At 60.1% G+C, this 19,497-nt stretch overlaps 1 protein-coding gene across 1 annotated transcript; it reads right to left on the reverse strand.

Moving 5' to 3' along the window:
* Nucleotides 1-166: 166 nt before the first annotated feature.
* LIN28A (lin-28 homolog A) lies at nucleotides 167-17,504 on the reverse strand. Its single transcript, XM_064172440.1, has 5 exons — nucleotides 17,486-17,504; nucleotides 15,888-16,066; nucleotides 5,978-6,168; nucleotides 4,579-4,858; nucleotides 167-454 (listed from the first exon to the last, which is right to left on the reverse strand). Exons 1-5 carry the CDS (start codon nucleotides 17,502-17,504, stop codon nucleotides 167-169), a joined length of 957 nt encoding a protein of 318 aa, XP_064028510.1.
* Nucleotides 17,505-19,497: the final 1,993 nt, after the last annotated feature.

A 19,497-nucleotide genomic window follows, 5' to 3' on the forward strand; every position in this document is an offset into this window, starting at 1 on the left:
CTGGAGACAGAGCAAGCTCCATGCCCAGCCAGGCGGCTGGCGGCTGCCCAGCGCCCACCGCCGCCCAGCGCCCACCGCCGCCCTTACCTCTGCCCTTACCTCTGCCCTTACCTCTGCCGGCGCCGCCCCAGCCGCCCCCGCAGCGTGACGCGCGCTTCCGCTGACGTCACCAGCCCGCGCCGCTCGTCGGGAAAGCGCATGCGCGGGGGCGGGGGAAGCTGGCTGGGGGCGTGGCCGGAGGGGTGTGGCCGGGCCCGGGGGGGGTGTGGCCGGGCCCGGGGGGTGTGGCCGGGGCGGCTCCGGGGCAGCCTGGCAGGGCGATGGCAGCTCGCAGGGGGCGGCTGCGGGACAGCGGCGCCAGTGCTGCGTGGCAGCTGTAAGGGGAGCCAGCCTGGTCCGGGGCAGGACCTGGGCGGTTGCAGGTCTTTGGTAGGGCCAGAGTGGTTATGGGGGTCTGGGGGCCGACAGGGCTGTGCCAGATGTGGGACGGTCTGGTGGAGCTGGGGCGTTCAGATTGGGTCTGAGCTGGCTGTGGAGGGCTGTGAGAGTAGGTGGAGCAAGGGGAGAGGCTGTTTGCAAGGCCGGGGGGCTACTGGGGAGCTGGCAGTGTGGCCAGGCTGCTTGGCTGCTGGTCGAGGCAGCTTTGGGTGCCCCAGTTCCCAGCCCTTCCTCTACCTCTGCCCAGGCAGCCCTCAGTTCAGATCTTGGCTTCCCACCTCCAGGGGAGGGGAATAAAAAAGAAGACGAGAGCAAGCACGCGGAGGGCAGCAGCAGCCATTGCCCATGGTCTTTATTACTTTTTTTTTTTCCAGCAAAGAAAAATAACCAAACCAACCAACAACCACATTTTGCATACTCAGTACAAAAAACCAAACAAAAAGTGAAAGGAGGGAGGAAACCTGCAGCAGGAAATCTCTTGGGGAGTCAGGGTAAGCCCCTGAACCACCCACAAACCACCCCCATCCTCCCCCTCCCTCCCACCGCTTCATAAAGACTCAAGCGTTTGACACACACAAGCTTTGGTTGCTAGCAGTAAACATGGGTTACATTCTTCCATCTCCTCCTAGGCAATCTTGTGACTCAAAGCTTTGCACACCAGGGGAGACTCCCTCCACTACCTCGTGAGGGGCAGGTTTTTATCGCATACATTCAAATGCTCCTGGCTTAGAGCAGGACCCTGAGTGTTCTGCCTCATCCCTCTGCCCTCCATGCATAGTGCCCAGCGCCTGCAAGCCGAGCCCGGGCAGGGTGGGTGATGATGCAGCAAGTTAATTATTGTCAAGTTAGAGGGAGAACCACAACAGCAAGAAGATGTGAATCAGTACCCATCTTCCCCAGTGTGGTTTCCCTTTGCAGATAAAACAAATCCCTGTTTTCTTGGATGCCAGCACCACGCTGGCCCCGGGGTGGGGGGAACCTGAGTGATTCTCTAAGCTGGTTGCTATTTGCTCTAGCCTAGGACTGGTTCCAGAGCTCATATCCCCACACAGAGTTGCAAGGCAGAGGACACACCGAAAATCCTCTCTCCTTGGTCCATAACCTGATAGATGCTTTGGCTATTTTTAACTCCTTTTTTTCCCTTTTCCATTTGTAAACAATAATCGAAGAGAACACAGAGGACGTGGAAAGCTTTCCAGGGGATCCACACGCACGAGGCAGCTAGCAGAGAAATCACCAAACCATTACACTGGGGCGGGGGGGAGGGGGAGGGAAAGGTCCTACGTGATCCTCCCAAGACCAGATACAAGAGCTAGGGGGGCAGCAGCTTCCCTGGCACGCCCGAGGCGCCAGGGGGAAGGCAGAGAGCCCTCCTGCGGCGCGGCACGGGACCGGGGCTGGGCGGGAGGCACAGCCTGGTGTGCTCTATTGCATTCGCCCCGTGCAGACAAAAGCCATTTTCCTGAAGGAGTTCTGTATAGATCCCATTGCTAGGCAAGAGCTAAGATGTCCTTCCACCCCCCACCCTCCGAGAAGAGACCACCACCCCCACCGCACCATTAGAACGACTGGAGCAGGGCAGGGCAGGGGCAGCCGCTGGCAGCCGCTCTCCGGTCCCCACGGCTGCCTGGCTGCTGCAGGGCAGAGCGATGCCCGCCAGTGAGGGTGGAGCTGGTGCTCCCCCTCTGCTCCAGCCCTGCTCTACATCTAAAGCTATCACTACTTAAACACCAGCAGAAACTGTGCCCGTGGCCTGACCCACTGGCACGGCAAGACACCCTCCCTGGGAAGGCTCCAGCCCGCCCCAAGCTGCAAGTGGAGTGAGTAATGCCCCGAAACCAGGGATCTGGAGTTGGCCCTGGACATCATCAGCCAGAATTTGGGGAAAGCCAGGAAGGGAGGACAAAGATGGAGCAGTTGTATCTGCCTGGGATAGGGATTCAGCCTTGGCACCAGGGAGCCTTTAGCTTGAGGGCAGGTTAGGACAGGGGTTTGAAGGAAACCCTCAGGCTCCCAACATCCTCCTATGCTGCTGCCACCTTTTGCCATGTCCCCTTGAACTGGCTGAAACTCTCTGCATGGTCTGGGATGTCCTGAAGAGGCTGGGACCCCCTGAGCAGGCTGGGATGCCAATTCTGGTTTCCAACCACCACCCAACCAACACCAGCCTGCTGGGAGCCTGTGCAACATCCCAGCCCTGGGCAGTGGCAGGATTCGGGCGTGGGGCAGACTGGAGCATTCCCTCTGGGATGGTGAGAAGGGGATTTGTGAGCATAAACAGGAGAGTGAAGTGGAGGACAGTCCTCAAAAGCCACTGGGCTGGGAGGAAATCTGGAGTTGGGGAGCCAACACAGGCTCTAGCAGCTGGTTCCCTGCCCCATGGCACTTCTCCATCCCTGCACACAGATCTGCAGACACAAATTCCTCCTCAGTCCACAGGGAAGGGCAAGAAGCTCTATTAAAATACAGTCAGAAAGAAAACAAATCCCAAACATACCCCTCCCCCTCCCCCCCAAAATACCACCAAAACAACAAACCCCAACAAAACAAACCCCACAACTGAAAAGCTGGACAAGGTCTGTCCACCTGGGGAACATCCACTGAGGTAGATCCACACTTCCAGTACAAACTTTGTCACATCTTTGTGCTGCTACAAAGCAAAAACCCCTCCTGTCTGTCCAGCACTGGCTCCAGAGGCATTTTTATCCCTGAGATTGCTCAAATACCTGAGAATAAGTTGCAAGAATTTTGTCCTTCCTCTCTTCTTTCTTTTTTTTTTCTCCTTTCTTTTTCTCTTTTTTTTTTCACTTTTTTTTTCTTAAAGATTAAAATATACAAAAATACAAGAACAGAATATTTATATTAAAAAAAAAGAAAATACACCCCCCCAAAAAAAAAAACCAAAACAAAACAAAGACAACAAACAACCCCCAGGATACGTCACTCACGCACGTCCTAGTGCAGCTTTCACTTGGTGTTGGCTTCAGCACGGCCAAGGGGAGGCTGCCCCAGGAGAAGAACCTTCCACTGGGGCCAATAAATAAAGGCAAGACCTTGGGGGAGGGCGGGGAGAGGGAGGAGAGCAGCCACTAAACAACCTGGGGCCCCTCTGTCCTCTGCCCCTAAGAAGGCTCAGCCCAGGAGCCTTTGGGATGGGCAGGTTGGAAGCAGAGCCAGTGGGAAGAGGCAGGCAGCCTGGATCCAGGCACAGCTGGAGCTGCCTGAGCCCTGGGGTGGGTTTTGTGCACAGCTTGCCAGGGAAACGTTGCAGCAACGTCCCCAGGAGCTGCTCTGCCCTGTGGCTGGTGCCCAAGGGGTAACAGAGAGCACTTCTGCTCCATGAAACCCTCCTGCTCCCCAGCTCCATGCTTTGGAGGCAGGGAGGAGCCTTGGAGGGAAAGAGCTGGCTGCAGAGAACACCTTGCACTGCCTGGGCTGGCACTTGGGAAGGCTTAAGGAGCAAAGAAGAAGCAACCAAAAGTGGTTTTCACTTGGCCGTGTTCTCCTCCAAACCCACGAGCAGACAAGTGTGAGCCTAGCCCTGAGAGATGCCCAATCTCCTCCCAGACTGAGTCCAAGTCTGAGCTCTGCTGGTTTCAGCTGTGGGGGTGACCATGGAAAAAACTGCAGATCCTCAAGGCAAGGAGTTGTGAGGAGCAGAGGGCCCCATGGGGCCAGCCTGTGGGGCATCTCCCCAGAGCTCTGCAGCCAGTCTGCTCCCCTTGGCCTCCCTCCTCGGGGGGCAGAGGGATGGGGCAGGCATGGGAGGGAGTCTCTTGCAGCCCATCCAAGCTGTGCCAGAGCCTGTCTGAAGCTCAGGAGAACAAGGAGCTCTGAGAACTCCTCCCTGAGATGCTGCTTCTCTGCTCCTCCTCCCAGAGACACCCACTGCCTGCTCCCTTTAGCAGAAGAGAGATGAATCAGATATGGTTGGGGTGGGTTTTCACAGCTGAAGAGGTGTGCCGAGTGCTGCCTCCTCCTGACGTGGAACAAGCCCTCCCAATCAAAACGGGGCTGGGAATGGGGGGGGGGGGAGATCGGCGCAGGGACACAGGTCCCCGCTGTTAGCATTGCCATCGGCCCTCCCCTGACCCTTCCTCCTGCCCTCCTTCCCCCGAGCCCCCCGCGGCTGCCCATTGCCTTGCCAAAGCCTTTCCCCCCGATGGAAGCCCCCCCCCGGCCCCTGCCCCCCGCAGCCGCCGTCACTCGCGGGGCCTCGGGGAGCAGGGCGGAGCTGTGCATCTCCTCCTCCTCCTCCCGGCAGCAGGCAGCTTTGCCCTGCGAGCTGGGCGACTGCTGTGCTTTCGCGGGGCAGTTGGCGACCATGTGGCTGATGCTCTGGCAGAAGTGGCACTTCTTGGGCTGCGGGGGCAGCTTGCACTCTTTGGCGTGGTGGTCCAGCCCGCCGCAGTTGTAGCATCTGCGGGAGGGGGTGGGGGAAGGAGAAAGAGCCGAGGAGACAGAAGATGAGGTGGGGGCTGCTGCCGTGGCCATGCCCGGGGGGGGGATCCGTCTGTAGCCAAAGCTGGGCTTAAAACGGCCCAGTAAGTGCTGCGATGTGAGTTTGGCTCTCCGGGGGTGGATGGGGACTCGGTTTGGCTCCCGGAGAGCCTCAGCGTGAGCAGCTTGGCCCCGGCTCAGCGGCGCTGCTGTACCCAGGAGATGGGCAGCAAACCCCTGCGGCCAAGCCCATCACCTGGGGACAAACACAGGGACGCGGGGGGGAGCTCCCACCCCTCTGGCTTCATCCCGGTTCCGGTCCCGTGTCTCCAGACCCCGCACCCGTGCCACAACGCTGCGGCCCAGGGCAGAGCTGGAGCAGGCCAGGCGGATGGGGTGAGAGCAGAACGGCCGCAGGGGCCGTGGGCAGCAGCTTGGGGACAACCCCAAACGTGGCTCCTCTCACGGCTGTGTCTTTGCAGCGCTCATGCCCCAGGTGTCACCTCCACACCACAGTGATGCAGGCAGAGGCAGCTGCCTTGGGTCCATTTTAAACCCTGCATCCACCCGGGATGGGCACAAGCCTTTGCTCTTCCTTTCCCTTCCCAAGTCCTTTCCAACTGAATTAAAAGCCTGCTGGTGAGAACAGCTGGGTGAGGAGGGCAGCAGAGTGGGGAGGACAGCAGAGGAGAGCTGGGACGAAGCATCCCCGGGCAGCTGAGATGGAGAGGATGAGAGAGGAGAGGGGGATAAGAGCTGGCCAGAATCTTGCCCCAGGGCTGCCAGTTGCACGGTGGGAGATGCTGCCAGGCTGCCCGGCCGCGCTGAGCCCTTTCCCTCCCACAGGGAAGGGCTTCTCTTCCAGAAGATTACCCCTGCCCAGCACAGCTCCCCCAGAGCAGGGGAGAAGCTGCCTGGGGTGTCCCTGACCTCTGCCCCTTCCCCACCAAGCTGCATCTGCCCCTCATTAACCACTGAAGGAAGCCACTTGCCCAGAGGAGGGGTTGCTGCCCGACCCCCCAGACCCCAGCCCAGTGCCACGGGCAGGGTGCCGGTGCCCTCAGAGCTCAGCCCCTGCCCCAGGCCAGGCCCCAGTCGCCTCTTACCTGTCTCCTTTGATCTGCGCTTCTGAGGGCTCTTGCCTTTGGGTCTCCTCTCACTGCCGATGCAGAAGACCCCCCCGGGGCCAGTCACCCGGATGGACTCCAGACCTTTGGAGGACTTCTTGAAGGTGAACTCCACAGCCTCACCCTCCTTCAGGCTGCGGAAGCCTTCCATGTGGAGCTTGCTCTGGGGGGGAACAGGGAAAGGATGGAGGTCAACATGGAGCTGTGATGTCCACAGGCACTAAACAAGCCTTAGTCCAGAAAACACCTCCCATGGCACAAAGGATGCCAACGTCCCCTGCACCTGCCCCTCGTGAGGAGATGGACACCAGGGACCAGATCAGCCAGGCAGCTGGGCCCTGTTTGATAGCACAGTGAGCTGATACTCTTGGCTGAGTGAGGCTCACTGGCTTGGCAAGCAAAGGCCATCAGAGCCAGCTCTGACCCAGACTGGAGCTGAATGCCCTGCACACAGCAGGCCAGAAGGCTGGGAGCTGCTGCTGCCAGCCCGAGCTCCCAGCCAGCCCCACCAGTGCTGCTCGCCTTGGTTTAAGCCTTTAACTGCCCTCAGTAATTAAGCAGCCATTTGGCCCTGGGTTATCCCTGCTGGGAGCATCTCCCATTCCTCCCAGAATCATCACTTTGACATGGGGGATGGCTCTGGGAGAGACCTTGCAGCACTGAAGGGGGCTGCAGAAAAGCTGGAAGAGGAGTTTTGCTAAGGGCCTGTGGTGACAAGACAAGGAGCAATGGATTTGAAACTAGAGCAGGGCAGCTTTAGTTTGGACATAGGAAGAAGTTCTTTACTGTGAGGGTGGGGAGACACTGGCACAGGCTGCCCAGAGAAGGTGTGGACACTTCCATGCCTGGAAATGTTTCAGACTAGGCTGGATGAAGCCTTGAGCAACCTGGTCTACTGGGAGGTGTCCCTGCCCATGACAGGGGCTGGAACTGGAATGGTCTTTAGGCCCTTCCAACCCGATCCATCATCACCATACAATCAAAATGGGAGTTCAGAAAGACCCAGCTGGGGGAGGAGATTTGAAGAGGATAAGAAAAATCCACTCCACCTCAGGAGCTCTGCCCGTTTTAGCAGGACAAGTCCAAAGGAGCTGAGCTGAGTGATGCAGCTGGCACCTCCTGCTCCCCTGTGCCGGCATCGCCTCCGCTCTGCCAGGGGGTGAGGCCAGGCGGTGACTCCAGCAGGGCTTCTCTCAGCCTCAGGGGGCACAGCCCAAACGAGCATGAGCAGAGAGCTGCGGGGGGATTTGCTGGCAGGAGGAGGAGAAGCTGCGGGGATGGATTCCCAGCAGAGCCAGAGCCGGCGCCTGCGCCGCTGGTGCGGACCCGCGGTTATGAATGGAGCTTCTCCCCCATTCATGGCCTGGGCAGCTCCCGGCACTGGAGCTGGCAGCTCCTTCATCCGCAGGGGCAGGATTGGTGCCTCCCCTCTGCCACCCGGAGGCTTGCCAGGACTCAGGAAAGCAGAGGAGGGAGGAAACGGAGTTGTGAGGTTTCTGGAGCGGTTGGAGTTTTCTTGGTGGGATCTGGCAGGATGTGCCACGTCTGCAGGCACAGGGGAAGTGACACAGCAGAGCCTGAGGAACAACACTTGAGGCCCTTTTCCTGCTACTTTCTCCCCTCTTCCGTGTCTGGCGACACAGCTCTCGGTGGGACAGACCCCACTGGCTGGGGCCAAGTCACCCACATCCACCTAGTCCACTTCCACTTGCTGCTGGATGGAGTCCAAAGTGCACCAGGGGGATCAGCAGAAACATTTACTCTCTGACCTGCTCCTGCTCCCAAAAGGGAGAGCCAAACCACGAGATCCCGCAGCGACAGCAACGATATGAGAGAGTCTCACAGCAGCCTCTGCCCCACCTGGGCTGATCTGGGCTGTCCCACCACCACTTAACCACCTGGCAAGCACCCTGCCAGACTCTGCTTCCATGCCCTGACTGGGCTTTCCCCCAGTGCTGAGCACCACCAAAAGGGTGCTGAGCACCACCAGGAGGATGCCTGAGCACTGCAGCTGCCAGCACAACGCAGAATGGTGCTTGGCTCAGCCTTGTTATCTTGAGGGTGGTCACCAAGCCGGGTCGACCACCAGCCCTGCCTCGTCCCCAACGTGCTCCCCAGCAGCTCACTCGAAGCCCCACGTGAGGCAGTTTGAGGGACAGAGCTCCGTGGGTGCTGAATTTGCCACGTCAGCAGCAGCCGCAGTGCTCTGGGAGTGAGGAGAACTGAGCATCACTCCACGGCCCAGGAGGCAGAGTTCCTCGCTGCGGTGTCCACAGCCCCAGCTGTGTTTACAACTGCAGACATGGAGTCTCCGAGCTCTGGACAAAGCGTGGCCATGGGCAGGGGGGACCTCAGCGTACTGGCTGCTGCCCGCTCCCCAGCTCAGCCCACGCCTCGGCACATCCTACGGTCAGCCAAGCTCCCCACCTCCGTGGCAGGGGGTCCAGCTCCCCATGAGCCACCCATCACCCCTGAGGATGAGGAAGGCTGGGGCAGAAGCTGCTGCAACATGACACGGGGGAAGCGATTTATTTTCCAGGAGCGAGTGAGGATGACAACCACCCCCAGCCCCCCTCCGCCAAAAGGCAAAGGAACGCCCTCTCCCCAGGGAAGCAGTGGGGAAGGGGAGGGGGGCAGCTGCCAGGGCACCCAGCTCTTCCCCCCGCCCGCAGCCTTTTGATGTGCGCTGCAGAGTGGCCGGTGGTCCCCCGCGCATCCCCCCTGCCCCCTTCCCAAAACACACACATTGCTGGGCATTCCTCTGTTATCCAGATAGGTAATCAAAACTGCAGCCCATTGAATTAGCTGCATACCTCCTGCATCTGAAAGGAAGGGGCCCAGAGCCCCGGTCCCACACCACACACAAAGCCGGAGCCTTTCCCAGGCCTCCACACCCCCTCCCTCCCCCAAAAAATAAAGAGAGGAAGGGGGGATTGGAGCGGGCCGAGGATGCTGGGGATGGGGCGGGGGTGGGGGAGCGCAGGGGGAGGGCCCGGGCCGGGAGCCAACCGGGCAGCGAGAACAAGGGCTGGCGGCGGCCGGAGCTCCCGCTGCCCAAATTCCAGGAGTTCCAGGCCACGGCGGGGGGGTGGGGAAGGGTGGCAGGCATGGCCGCGGCCCCTCTGACCCCCTGCGGCCCCCTCCGCACGGCAAGCCCTGAGCCCAGCCTGCTGCGGCACGGCCGGGGCTCGCCCGCGGGGTGCTGGGGGGTTGGGCTACCGGGTGCCCACGGTGGAGCGGAGGGGTCGGTTGGTGGGGTGCGGGAGTGTGCAGGGTGACCTCGGATCGCGAAGCGTTGCCATCCTCCTCAGCAAACCCTTTCGAAACGCAGCCCCGCACAAGGACCTCGCTGCCATCGCCAGGGCGCAGAGCTAGCCAGCGGGACGGGAAGGGCAGCGGGAGCCGATTGCCACTTCACCCAGCTCTCTGCAGCCTCCCGGGCACCTCCTCAGCAGGCATCACAGCGGGCACCTCTCTGCTTTCCCACCCATCCCACAGCCTGGCAGCTCCGCGGTGGTTTACACAAAGACGCAGCACAGAAGCAGCTGAACGCTGCCCACCCGCCTGGCACTGGGTGCCCCCTACCCTCCAACCCCTTCTCCGCTTGCACGTGGGCGCCTTCATCCCTCCGGCCCTCTGCTTCCTCTCACCCCAAATCCCTGCCTTAGAGCTGCCTCCCCTCCCTGGGGCTGACACCACACAACACCTCAGATCCATGCTACTGCTCCCCAAACCGGCAGGATCTGCTTCGCCCCCACCCCAACGGCTCCGGAGGGGCTCGGGCCAGCCCCGGGGTCACCATTGTCCCCGAGGCCTCCCCAGCGTGACACAAGGGGACGTTTATTCCCAGCCAGCGCCGGCCACTCAATCAAACCAGCTTTGTGTCCGGAGGGGCCTGGGGCGGAGCCGCCGCCGCACCTTGCCGGAGCGATGCGGTTTGGCCTGAAATCCTCGGAAAGGAGCCAGGTTGGGATGCTGGCTGAGGATACAGCTGAGGGAACATCAGCAGTAGCATCAAGCTGTGCCAGCCTATGGCAGGCTGTGGCCCAGAGCATTTTGGGCAGCCCAATGCCACTGGCAGCCAGTGCCCTGCCTCAGTTTCCCCTGCCCTACGAGGCAGCCAGGAGAGCTGGAACCCCGGGAAGTCTTTCCCCCTGGAGGGAGGCTTTTGATAAGGGCCTGCGGCGATGGGACAAGGAACAAAGGGCTCGAAAGTGGAGCAGGGCAGGTTTCGGTTGGACGTTAGGGAGGTGTCCCTGCCGCACAGCATGGGGGGCTGCAACTGGATGATCCTCAAGGCCCCTTTCAACTCAAACCATTCTATGAAAGTCCCAGTGGTGTGGCACAGAGATTGCTGAGGCCACTGGGGGGGCTGTGCTCCCACCACTGTACCCCACCTTCAACAAAACGCTGGGGTACCCTGCTCACAATGCCCTCTGCTCAGCCAGCATCCAGGGCATCCTGGCCACAGTGCTGCCTCTGCACCCCCCTGTCCCCCAGAACAGTGTCCCTGTCTCCCCAGATTCCTTTTTCTGCTCAGGCCATCCCTGTGCTGCGACTTGATGCCTCAGCCCACAGAGCCCCCACACATTGCAGCCACGTTAGCCCCCCCCCCCAACCTCCAAGGACCCATCCCCTGGGAATGAAGCATGCTCCTGGGGGAGCCCCAGCCTTCTCAGCCCATAGAGCTCAGGCTTGGCACAGCTGGTACAGAGCAGCCCCTTGCTCAGCTCCTGCCCCAGAAGGAGTCTGATGCACAGGACACTGATGCTCACCCATTTTGTGGGGGCACAGCTCTGCTTGCCACTGGGAGATGCTTACCCCAATCCCACTGGAACTCTGAGCCCTTGCACTGTTCACCTGGACACTGTCCAATAGCAAACGGCCCCAGAGTAGATTCAGGCAAGGCTGGGGGCTCTGCCAGCACGGAGCAGTGGCACAAGAGCCAGCCAGGAAGTGTCCTTTTGCCAGTGCCTGGATCCTGCCCTGAGCAAAGGCCCTTCCCTCTGACCAACCCAGGCAGTAAATCTTGTCCCAGCCCCAGCAGCTCAAGCCCTGGGAATTGTGAGCTGTGCTGCTGCGGTTTTTGGGATCACACGAGTGTGGCTGGGAGCAGGAATCACCTCCTGGGCCCTGCCTGCAGCTCCACACAAGCAGCTGGAGGATGCTGCTTGGAAAGAGGCTCCTGCTCCAGCTTGGTGCAGGGACAGAGAGGGTGATGCACCAGGGAGAGCACAGGGAATTCAACTAACACTATCAGGGCTTTCCAGCATTTCCCTACTGTCACCTGGAGCAAGATCCTCCAGGATTTATTCCCAATTCGAGTAAAACTCAAAGTCACTTTCTGGCCAAAGTAGCTACAATTGTGTTTAACTTTCCACCCGGAGCCAGCAAAGCTAATTGATAGGTAATAGTCCTGGAGGGAAAACACAACCAAACACTGCACCCACTGGAGCTTAATCCATCCCATCAACTACCTGCCCCAAATCCACCCCTCCAGCTCCTGCAGCTGGATTTTTCCCCCCACCCTGAGGGAGCCAAACCGTTCCATGCTTCTCATGGAAGAGGCTAATTGGGACCAGTGGTTGTGTATTCATTTACATAATCCCATGATCCCATGTTAAGGCCCAGGGGCAGGAGGGCAGCAGCAGCAGCACACCTTCCCCGGCTGCTTCCCAGCTCTATCCCACTTATTCTTGGGGGGGGGGGGGGGGGGCGGGGGAAAGAAGGCAGGAGGAAGAAAGTCCTGGAGGTGGAGGAGGGCATGGACAGGAGTTTACCATGACAGCGGACTCCATCCCACGCTCCCCCAGCGTTAACAGGAGCGATCCCATTCAATTGAGGCCGTTTTTAACTAGGAGCCCATTGAAGGGTGTTTCTGTCCCTGGCCCTCAGCCTGGGGCTGCGAGGGGGGAGCTGGGGGAAGGGATGCGCCTGCAGTCATCAGTTAATCTTTAGACAGAGACAGGAGGCTTTTTTTGTGTGAGTCTTGAGGGAGTTTCCAGGGGCGGAATAAAGCCTCTCTCCCCCTCTCTCTCACTCTTTACCATCAGGAAGAGGAGCACAAGCAGCGAGAGGCGATTTTACTCCAGCAGTTCTTTAAATACAACCAAAAAAATGACTCTGCTTCCTCCATACCGCCAGATGCTTCTAGCACAGGGCATCCCTTCCCCAAGGACACGTCCAACCCTGGTGCTCTCAAGCCCTGCAGCTACCCAACACCAGCACCTCAGGGTGCCCACCCGGTTGCTGCGGGGTGAGCCTGGTCCCTGGAGAGCAAACACAGGAGCGATGCACACGAGACAGCAGGAAGATGGGGATATCGAATGTGTGCTGTGCCTCTGTGAGCATTACAAGTCCCACACAGCTCAAAGGGCTGCTCTGAGCTGCCAAACCAGCTCTGCACAGAACAAATCTCACCCTCGCTAGATCCTGCCCTGCTCCCACGCCAGGGGAAAGGCATCAGGGACCCCCACAGCGTGGCTGAATCCTGCTCCAAACAGATCAATCCTCCCTCGTGGCCCTGCCTTTGCTCTCCTGCACAGCCAGGGATGGAGCTGCCCCCGGGCACGTGCTTTTTTAAGACCCCCACGTCAAGCTCACATCTCGGCTGCTTCCATCCCGCAGCTAGCAGAAGTGGGAGCCAGGCCAGGTCAGCTCACCCAAACTCCACAGCCAAGTGGCAGCCAAAATCCCTCTACACTGCCCAGTCTTCAGCCAAGGCAGGACAGAGCTCCTCCACCAACCCTTCACCCCCATGAGGCTGCTGTGGATGACAGCATCCAGAGCATCACAGCAGGACCAAAACCGCCCCTGCACCCCCCACCTCCTCCCCCCGTGTCGGCACATCCACGACTGGCCCCAGACTGCCACGGGTGGGGAGTGTCACATCCTGGCCCCCTGCGGGTCTAAACCATGGGCACACCCTTATGTTACCTCAAGGACATTCAGGACTGTCACCAAGATGCCAGTGGACCACAGCAGCAGCCACAGTGCCCCGGAGCTCTCCTTGCCAAAGTCATATGGAACCAACTAAAACTCCATCTGCCATTGCCTTTGTCAAAGGCCTCAACCTGTTGTCTTGGAGAAACCCCTGGGGAGGCAGAGCCAAGCTGGCAGCGGTGCCCAGGGGCTGAGCAGCCCTTTCCTCTTCACTCCCAGGTAGGACTGGTGGGTGCCAGTTCAGAAGTGGGCTGCAGGCCCCACACTGCTGGGCTGTGCTTGCTCTTGCCATGGCCAGCAGCACCAAGCTCTGGGGCTGTGGTGTGCTCAGGTTTTCTCCTCTGCCTTTCCCAGGTCGCCCTTCCCCGCAGCACCACACTTCCATAAGGGATGCCCAGATCCCAGGAGCCACATCTCCATGGCACCACCGCAGCTTTGAGTTCAGCACCGCCCGATTTCTGCCACCTCGAGACCCCAACCCCTTCGCGGATGCTGCTCAAAGCCCCTCCTCCTGGGGACTACCTGATCTGCTCCTCTGTGCTTCACCCCCTCTGCCCTCCTCACAGGCCCCAAATGAATCCATCTCCAGTGGCCAGAGGAGGCATTTGAACCCAAATGCCCTCATTTTGAGCTCACAAAGCGAGGGAAAGGCAGCCCCGAGGAGCCCTGTTAGTCTCCTGTCCTGCCGAGATTTTAATCTCTTTGTGGTCAGATAAAGGCAGAGGGAGATGGAGACGCACTCCCTGCAGAGAGAGCCCATTCAGAGCCGGTTCCTGTAAAAAGTGATTTAATAGATCTAAAGAGGCCAATTCCCTTCTTTCTCCCACAATTACTTCCTGTGGGTCATCATTCACATATGTAAATGAAGAGGGGAAGAAGCGGCTTCTGGGGGGCTCTGGGGTGTTAAACCCCCAGTGGTTGGTTTGGGTGCGGGGCTGAGCCCTGTGTGTTGTGTGTGTGTCCCCTGCAAGTCAGTGTTGGCTTTTGCCCTCTCATGCCTGACTCCCTCCCCTGGAGAGCAGAGCTGGCACCAGCTCTTGGAAGCTCCTGGATGCTGGGATGGGGAAAGCACCATCAGGAAGAGCTGTCTCTGCACACAGCGCCCGAGAGGAGCACGGCAGAGGCTGGGGCACGAGTTTGGTCCCTCTCTGAGGGGCAGAGGAGCCAGTACTGGGTTGCTGTGTGGTGGAAGTAGCACTGCCACCAACGATCAGAGCAAGAGGTCAAGCCCAGCCTTGAAGGGAAAGACTCAGTATCAACTCAAAGCCAACCAGCCTCTGGTGGTGCAAAGTCTCACCCTGGGAGCACCCTGCCTGTGGGAAGCACACATGCTGCCCCTCTGCCCCCCAGGATCACTCTCTTCTCCCCCAAATTCATCATATTTCCTCCAAAACCAGCAAACCCTGAGTATGGGACCCCAGAAAATGGGGGGGCAGTGGGATGCTGCACCTCTCTCTGGTGGTGGGATGCTCCCGGCAGAGACACCCCAGTTAATTCTCTCTTCCTGCAGGAATGTGAGCAAGAGCAATCAGGAAATCAGACTGTCTGCAGGCAATAAACCCCCAGGAGAAGGGAAGGAGGGCGGGAGGCCTTCCCCCCAGGGGCACTGGGTCCTGCTGTGCTACATTGAGATGCAAAGACCCATTTGCTCGCTCAGAGCCCCAGGATATCGCTTTTCCCAGCTGATTTGGAGCCCTCGACTCCAGACCCAGCTGGTGGGTTTGGCCCAGGATGATAACTCCTGCCAAGGCACTTCTAACACGTGGCAGCTGAGAGAGAAAGATTTGCTTCTCCCCGAGTCATCATTCACCTCTCATATCGCTGCAGCCTTGCCTGGAGGCAGCCGCTGCCTCGTGGGCAAAGGGTGAGAGACCCTCGGAGCCCTCAGCCCCAGCACCACAGGTCCAGGGGCTCACTCCTGGCCCCGTTAGTCTGATAGCAGACTGGGAAGGACCCAAATTTTGGGGGATTTGAGTCTATGAAAACAGGAGCTGCTGAAGCTGGGCTGCCCAAGGACTCCAGAGCCAGAACCATCAAACTGCCGTGGGCCACATCCTGTGCTGTTGCTCCCAGCTGCACCCACAAACTCGCTCAGGTTTGCTGCAGAGATGCCTGTTCCACCTCACTCGTGTTCACTGCACCCCCCAGCCGCGATGGCAGCCACTTTCCTGGGGCAAGGAGCCACAGGCCACGCTCTCACACAGCCCCCACCCACACGAGCCAGTGCCAAGCCCCACATCTCCCCACCAGAACCAAGCCCTGACCTGGCACCATCTCCAAACTTATACCCCAGCCCCTAAATGGATCCACACAGCTACGACCCCCAGTTCACATCTTCCCTCGGCACAGGATTCACTGACACACGTGGGGCTTCCCCCCAGAGCAAAGTGTATGCGGATCAAACCCGGACCACAGGCTGTGAGCTTCCCACAGGGACCCATACGTGGCCCCCACACGCCTTTGTGCCAGCCGCGGCGAAACAAGGGCCCGGGCAAGGAGATGAGCCACAGCTGGGGACCATTCCGATCCTGGCTCCCTGCGTGGTCCAGGACTTCTTGGACCTTTTCCCGGGGGAAAATCCAACTCATCCCCAGGTCGCTCCACGGGGCCAGCAGCGTTCCCGCTCCCGCACAGCCCCTCTCGCACCTGCTCCCCCTGCAGCCAACCCCAAGGGGCTCCCCGGGGACCCATGAGGAGAAAATTAAAATCGCTCAGGGGTCAGTTTACAGGGTCGGTCCCCCGGAGAGGACCCCCGGGCTCTGCCTCTCCCTTCACCGCCCGCCAGGCTCCGGGCAAACGAGCCCGAGGAGACCCCTTGGGATGTTAGTGGGGAACCATGACCCGGCATGGAAGCGGCGCGGAAGGGGTCCCACATCCCGCCTCTCATCCTCCCAAAGAGGAGTGAGCCAGGATCCCCGGCGCAGGCTCCGGCCCCGTTACCTGGTGCACGAAGACATCGACGGGGGAGTCCAGGGTCGCGCCGCCCTTGGCGGTCATGGAGAGGAAGCCGAAGCCCATGCGAACATTGAACCACTTACAGATGCCGGAGCCGTGCAGGGGCTGGGGCTCGTTCTCCGCCTTGGGGGAGTCTCCGTCCGGCTCCTCGCCCGGCTTCGCACCTGGGGAGAGACCAACCCAGCCGCTGAGCCGAGGGGCTGGGGGTTATCGAGGGGTCCCCGTCCCTCCAGCCCAGCGCGGGCAGCAGGAAGCCCCCAAATCCTGGCTCAAGGTTCCTTAAAGAAAAGGCAAAGAAAGAAGTCCCCAAAAAAATCAACCCCCCACGAGCATCGCAGCCGGCTCTGCTTCCGCGTGTGCTTGGGAATCACCCTGCGAGTGGGGGGAAATGAGGCATGTCCCTGCCGGCACGACCTTGGGTGGTGCGAGTGGTGCAGGGGAACGAAATCCGTTCTCCCTTATCAAAAACATTAGAAAACAGAAAACAAACAAACAAAACTCCTCAAAACACCCCCAAATAATAACCACCCAACGTGACCCGAACTAAAACCCGAACAACAAAAAACAGCCAAACAAAACGAGAACTCCCGAGCCCGAAAACCTCGAAATTCCCCGGACAGCCAAACCGCACCGAAAAAACCGAACCACACCCCCCAAATTAACACCAAACAACACTTTTCCCCCAAACAAACCAACCAAACAAAACCCCCCAGCGAAATAAAGGAAAAAACCCGGGAAAAGCTCCCCCAAAACACCAACCCGAAGCCCCCCTGCCCCCAGCAAGCCACGCTGGAGAAAATCTCTCCCCGGCTCTCAGCATGCCCCCGCTGCACGGGGACACCCCCGTCCCCAAACAACCCCAGCAGCCGCCACCGGCCCCAGGCTTCTGGGTTCATCCTGAAGCTGGGGAAGGAGGTGGATGTGCGCGAAAATAACATAACCCCCCCTGGAGCCCCCCAAGAGCTGCAGTGGGGGAGCCAGTAACGCCGGGCCCGGCCTCGCTGCTGGGACGCGGTGGGGCTGGGTGGGCTGGGGTAAGGATGGGGGGGGGGGAGGGTTGGGGGTGTTTCCTGAGCCCCCCAGCTGAGCTCTGCCGCCGTTATTAATAATCGCGGAGCCGAGGCGGGAGGCGACAATAATATAACTTAACCTGCAAAACTGCTGGTTGGAAACAGACCCCATCCCGACACTCGCTTGCAAATTCCGAGTTGTGGCTGTTACCGCCTCCTTCTCCCTCCTCCTCCTCGGCCAGCTTTGAGGGTAGCAGCCCGGCCAAAAAAAAAAAAAAAAAAGAAAAAGAAAAGAAAAGAAAAAAAAGGGGAAAAAAATAAAAAAAAAAAAAAAAAAGGAAAAAAAAAAAAAAAAAAGAAAAAAAGAATAACGAAAAGCCCCAAAGCGAACCAAAAAATCTTCCAGAGGGAAAAAAAATCCCCCAGCTTAGACCCCGCCGGGAGGGAGCCGGGAAAGGTTTGGCTCCATCTTCACTCCAACAATAGGGGTGGGAGGGGGCGGGAAGGGTTTTTTCAAAGGCTCCCAAATTCTCGCAGACAATAGCGCAGCCCCCGCCCCCCCCCGGGACCCACCGGGCCCCCGCTCCGCCATCCCGCCCCCACGTGATCCTAATTAACACACACCCCCCCGGTAATAGCGACACATTCCGGGAGGGATTTGGGGGGGTGACCCCTTCCATACTTAGGGGCGAGGCCACCTGTCAAGGCAAGATGTGACCCCTCCGAGGGGGTGAGTGAGGAGGGGACCCCCGAGCGCCTCTCACCCCACCCCAGCGCGAGTGGAGCCACAGGAGACCCGCGAGCCGGGACAGGGACCGTGACCGGGCCGGGCTGAAGCATCGGGGGTCGGGGGAGGGGTCCGACTTTCCGGGACCCTGGGGGGTCCCCAGCCCCATCTCATGTCCGGTGAGCCGGGCGTGCGCCCCTGGGACCTCGTACCCCCGGGACCATGCGTCTCGGGGACTTGCAAGCCCGGGACCGCTCTTCCCTCGGCCCTGCCGGCGGTGCCGCGGGCGGGGGCCATCGGCCCCGGGCCGGGCGGGGACAAAGGGGCGAGTGACCATCCCGGCTCCATTTCCGGCGGACGGACAATGACCGCCCCAGCCCGTGGGAGCACAGCGCCGCCCGCCGCCCCTCCCGGGCTCTGTGGGCGACCCCTGCCTCTCAAACTGGGGTGAACAGGCAGTGCCCCCCCAGCCTTCCAAAGGGAGGGCTGGGGTGGGGGGACTCTGACTGCGGCTGCCCCACGCGGGACTTGCCCCACATGGTGCCATTGTGTGGAGCTAGGGTTGAGTGAGGGTACTGGGGGGGTGCCTGGGCATGGGGGAAGGGAGAGGGGGCGGTGGCTCCCGGTGGGGAGCCCCCGGTTCAGGCCGTTGCTGCGGGGGAAGTCCCGCGTGGGGAAGTCCCGCGTGAGGCCCGAGGCCGTTGCTGCTGTCCAGGGTGCTGAAAGGCATCGCCGCTCTCCAGGGTCCTGAGAGGCTGCCGCCGCCTCCTGCCCTTCTCCCTCCTTCTTCATCTTTCTTCTCGTGCCCTTCCTCCTCCTGCTCTTCATCCTGTTCCTTCCTTTGCCCTCCCTCATCCTGCCCTTCCCTTCCTTCTGCCCTTCCCTCATCTTCTTGCCCCTCTTCCTGCTGTTCTTCCTCCTCCTCTTGCCATTCTTCTTCCTGCCCTTCCTCTTCCTCCTGCCCGGCACACACCCGCTCATTGCCCATTCCACGTTACCCCTTCCCTGCAAAGCTCAGCAGCTCCACCAGAGTCCCACTCACGACTCTGGGCACAGGGCAGAGGAGGAGGAGGAAGGGCAGGATAAAGAGGGCAGCCCGGAGGCAGGGTGAGCAGGTGAACTGCCACCGACCCTGTCCCCCCCGACTGGGAGGTCTCCGCCATGGGGAATAGGCGATGTCCGTGACCCTCTCATGACGCTCACACTGCACCTTTACGCCGGTTTTAACGGGGGTAGGAAGGGGGCAGGGAACTCCACCAGTCTCTTATTCAGTCCTGAGTCAAGTCCCCAGAACCAACCAGCAGCCCCTCGGCAACAAGAGAACAAAGTCCGGCCGGGTGCTTCCCGAGCACAGGGAAGGCTCCGGTGGGAGGAATCCACCGCGGGACCGTCCCGGTGGCTGCGGGACCAGGGTGCATCTGGCGCCCTCTCCCTGGCCATCCGCAGCCAGCGCCGCCGGCTGCGTTTCTCTCCTGTTTGCTGCATAATTGGGGCACGAGGAAAGAAGGGAGAAACCCTAGGACTTGGGGGATCCCCTTCCGTGCAGCTCCGTTCTTCTCTCCTCACCCCTTCTTCCAGCCTTCCTCCCCTCCTGTTTGGTTTCGGGAGGGCAGAGCTGGCTGCCTGTGTGCTTCACTCCTGTTCTTCTGCAAAAATAGTGCCAATTTCTGGGGTTCAGCCCATTTGTGGGGGACCAGGGGCACCTGAACGAGCCCCCTGCCCCAGCGCCAAGGTTTGCAGAGCAGAAATGGCTTTGTCTTCTCTGTCCCCACAGGGGACACCACAGTGCCATCACCCACAGAGCCTGGGTATGGTATAGCAGGGCAGACAGGACACCTGGTTGTGGAATGAGAAGTGA

Source organism: Pogoniulus pusillus, chromosome 37 (assembly GCF_015220805.1).
Source record: "Pogoniulus pusillus isolate bPogPus1 chromosome 37, bPogPus1.pri, whole genome shotgun sequence".
Classification (NCBI taxonomy): domain Eukaryota; kingdom Metazoa; phylum Chordata; class Aves; order Piciformes; family Lybiidae; genus Pogoniulus; species Pogoniulus pusillus.

Bases quoted from the DNA above. Each gene is read 5' to 3' on its own strand.
- LIN28A (XM_064172440.1), bottom strand. The intron at 4,859-5,977 runs GCGACTGGGGCC...CCCCTCCCGCAG, and splicing joins TCAAAGGAGACAGGTAAGAG to ATGCTACAACTGCGGCGGGC. The intron at 455-4,578 runs GCAATGGGCAGC...GTCGGCCCCCAG, and splicing joins GGGGGAAAGGCTTTGGCAAG to ACCCCCATAACCACTCTGGC.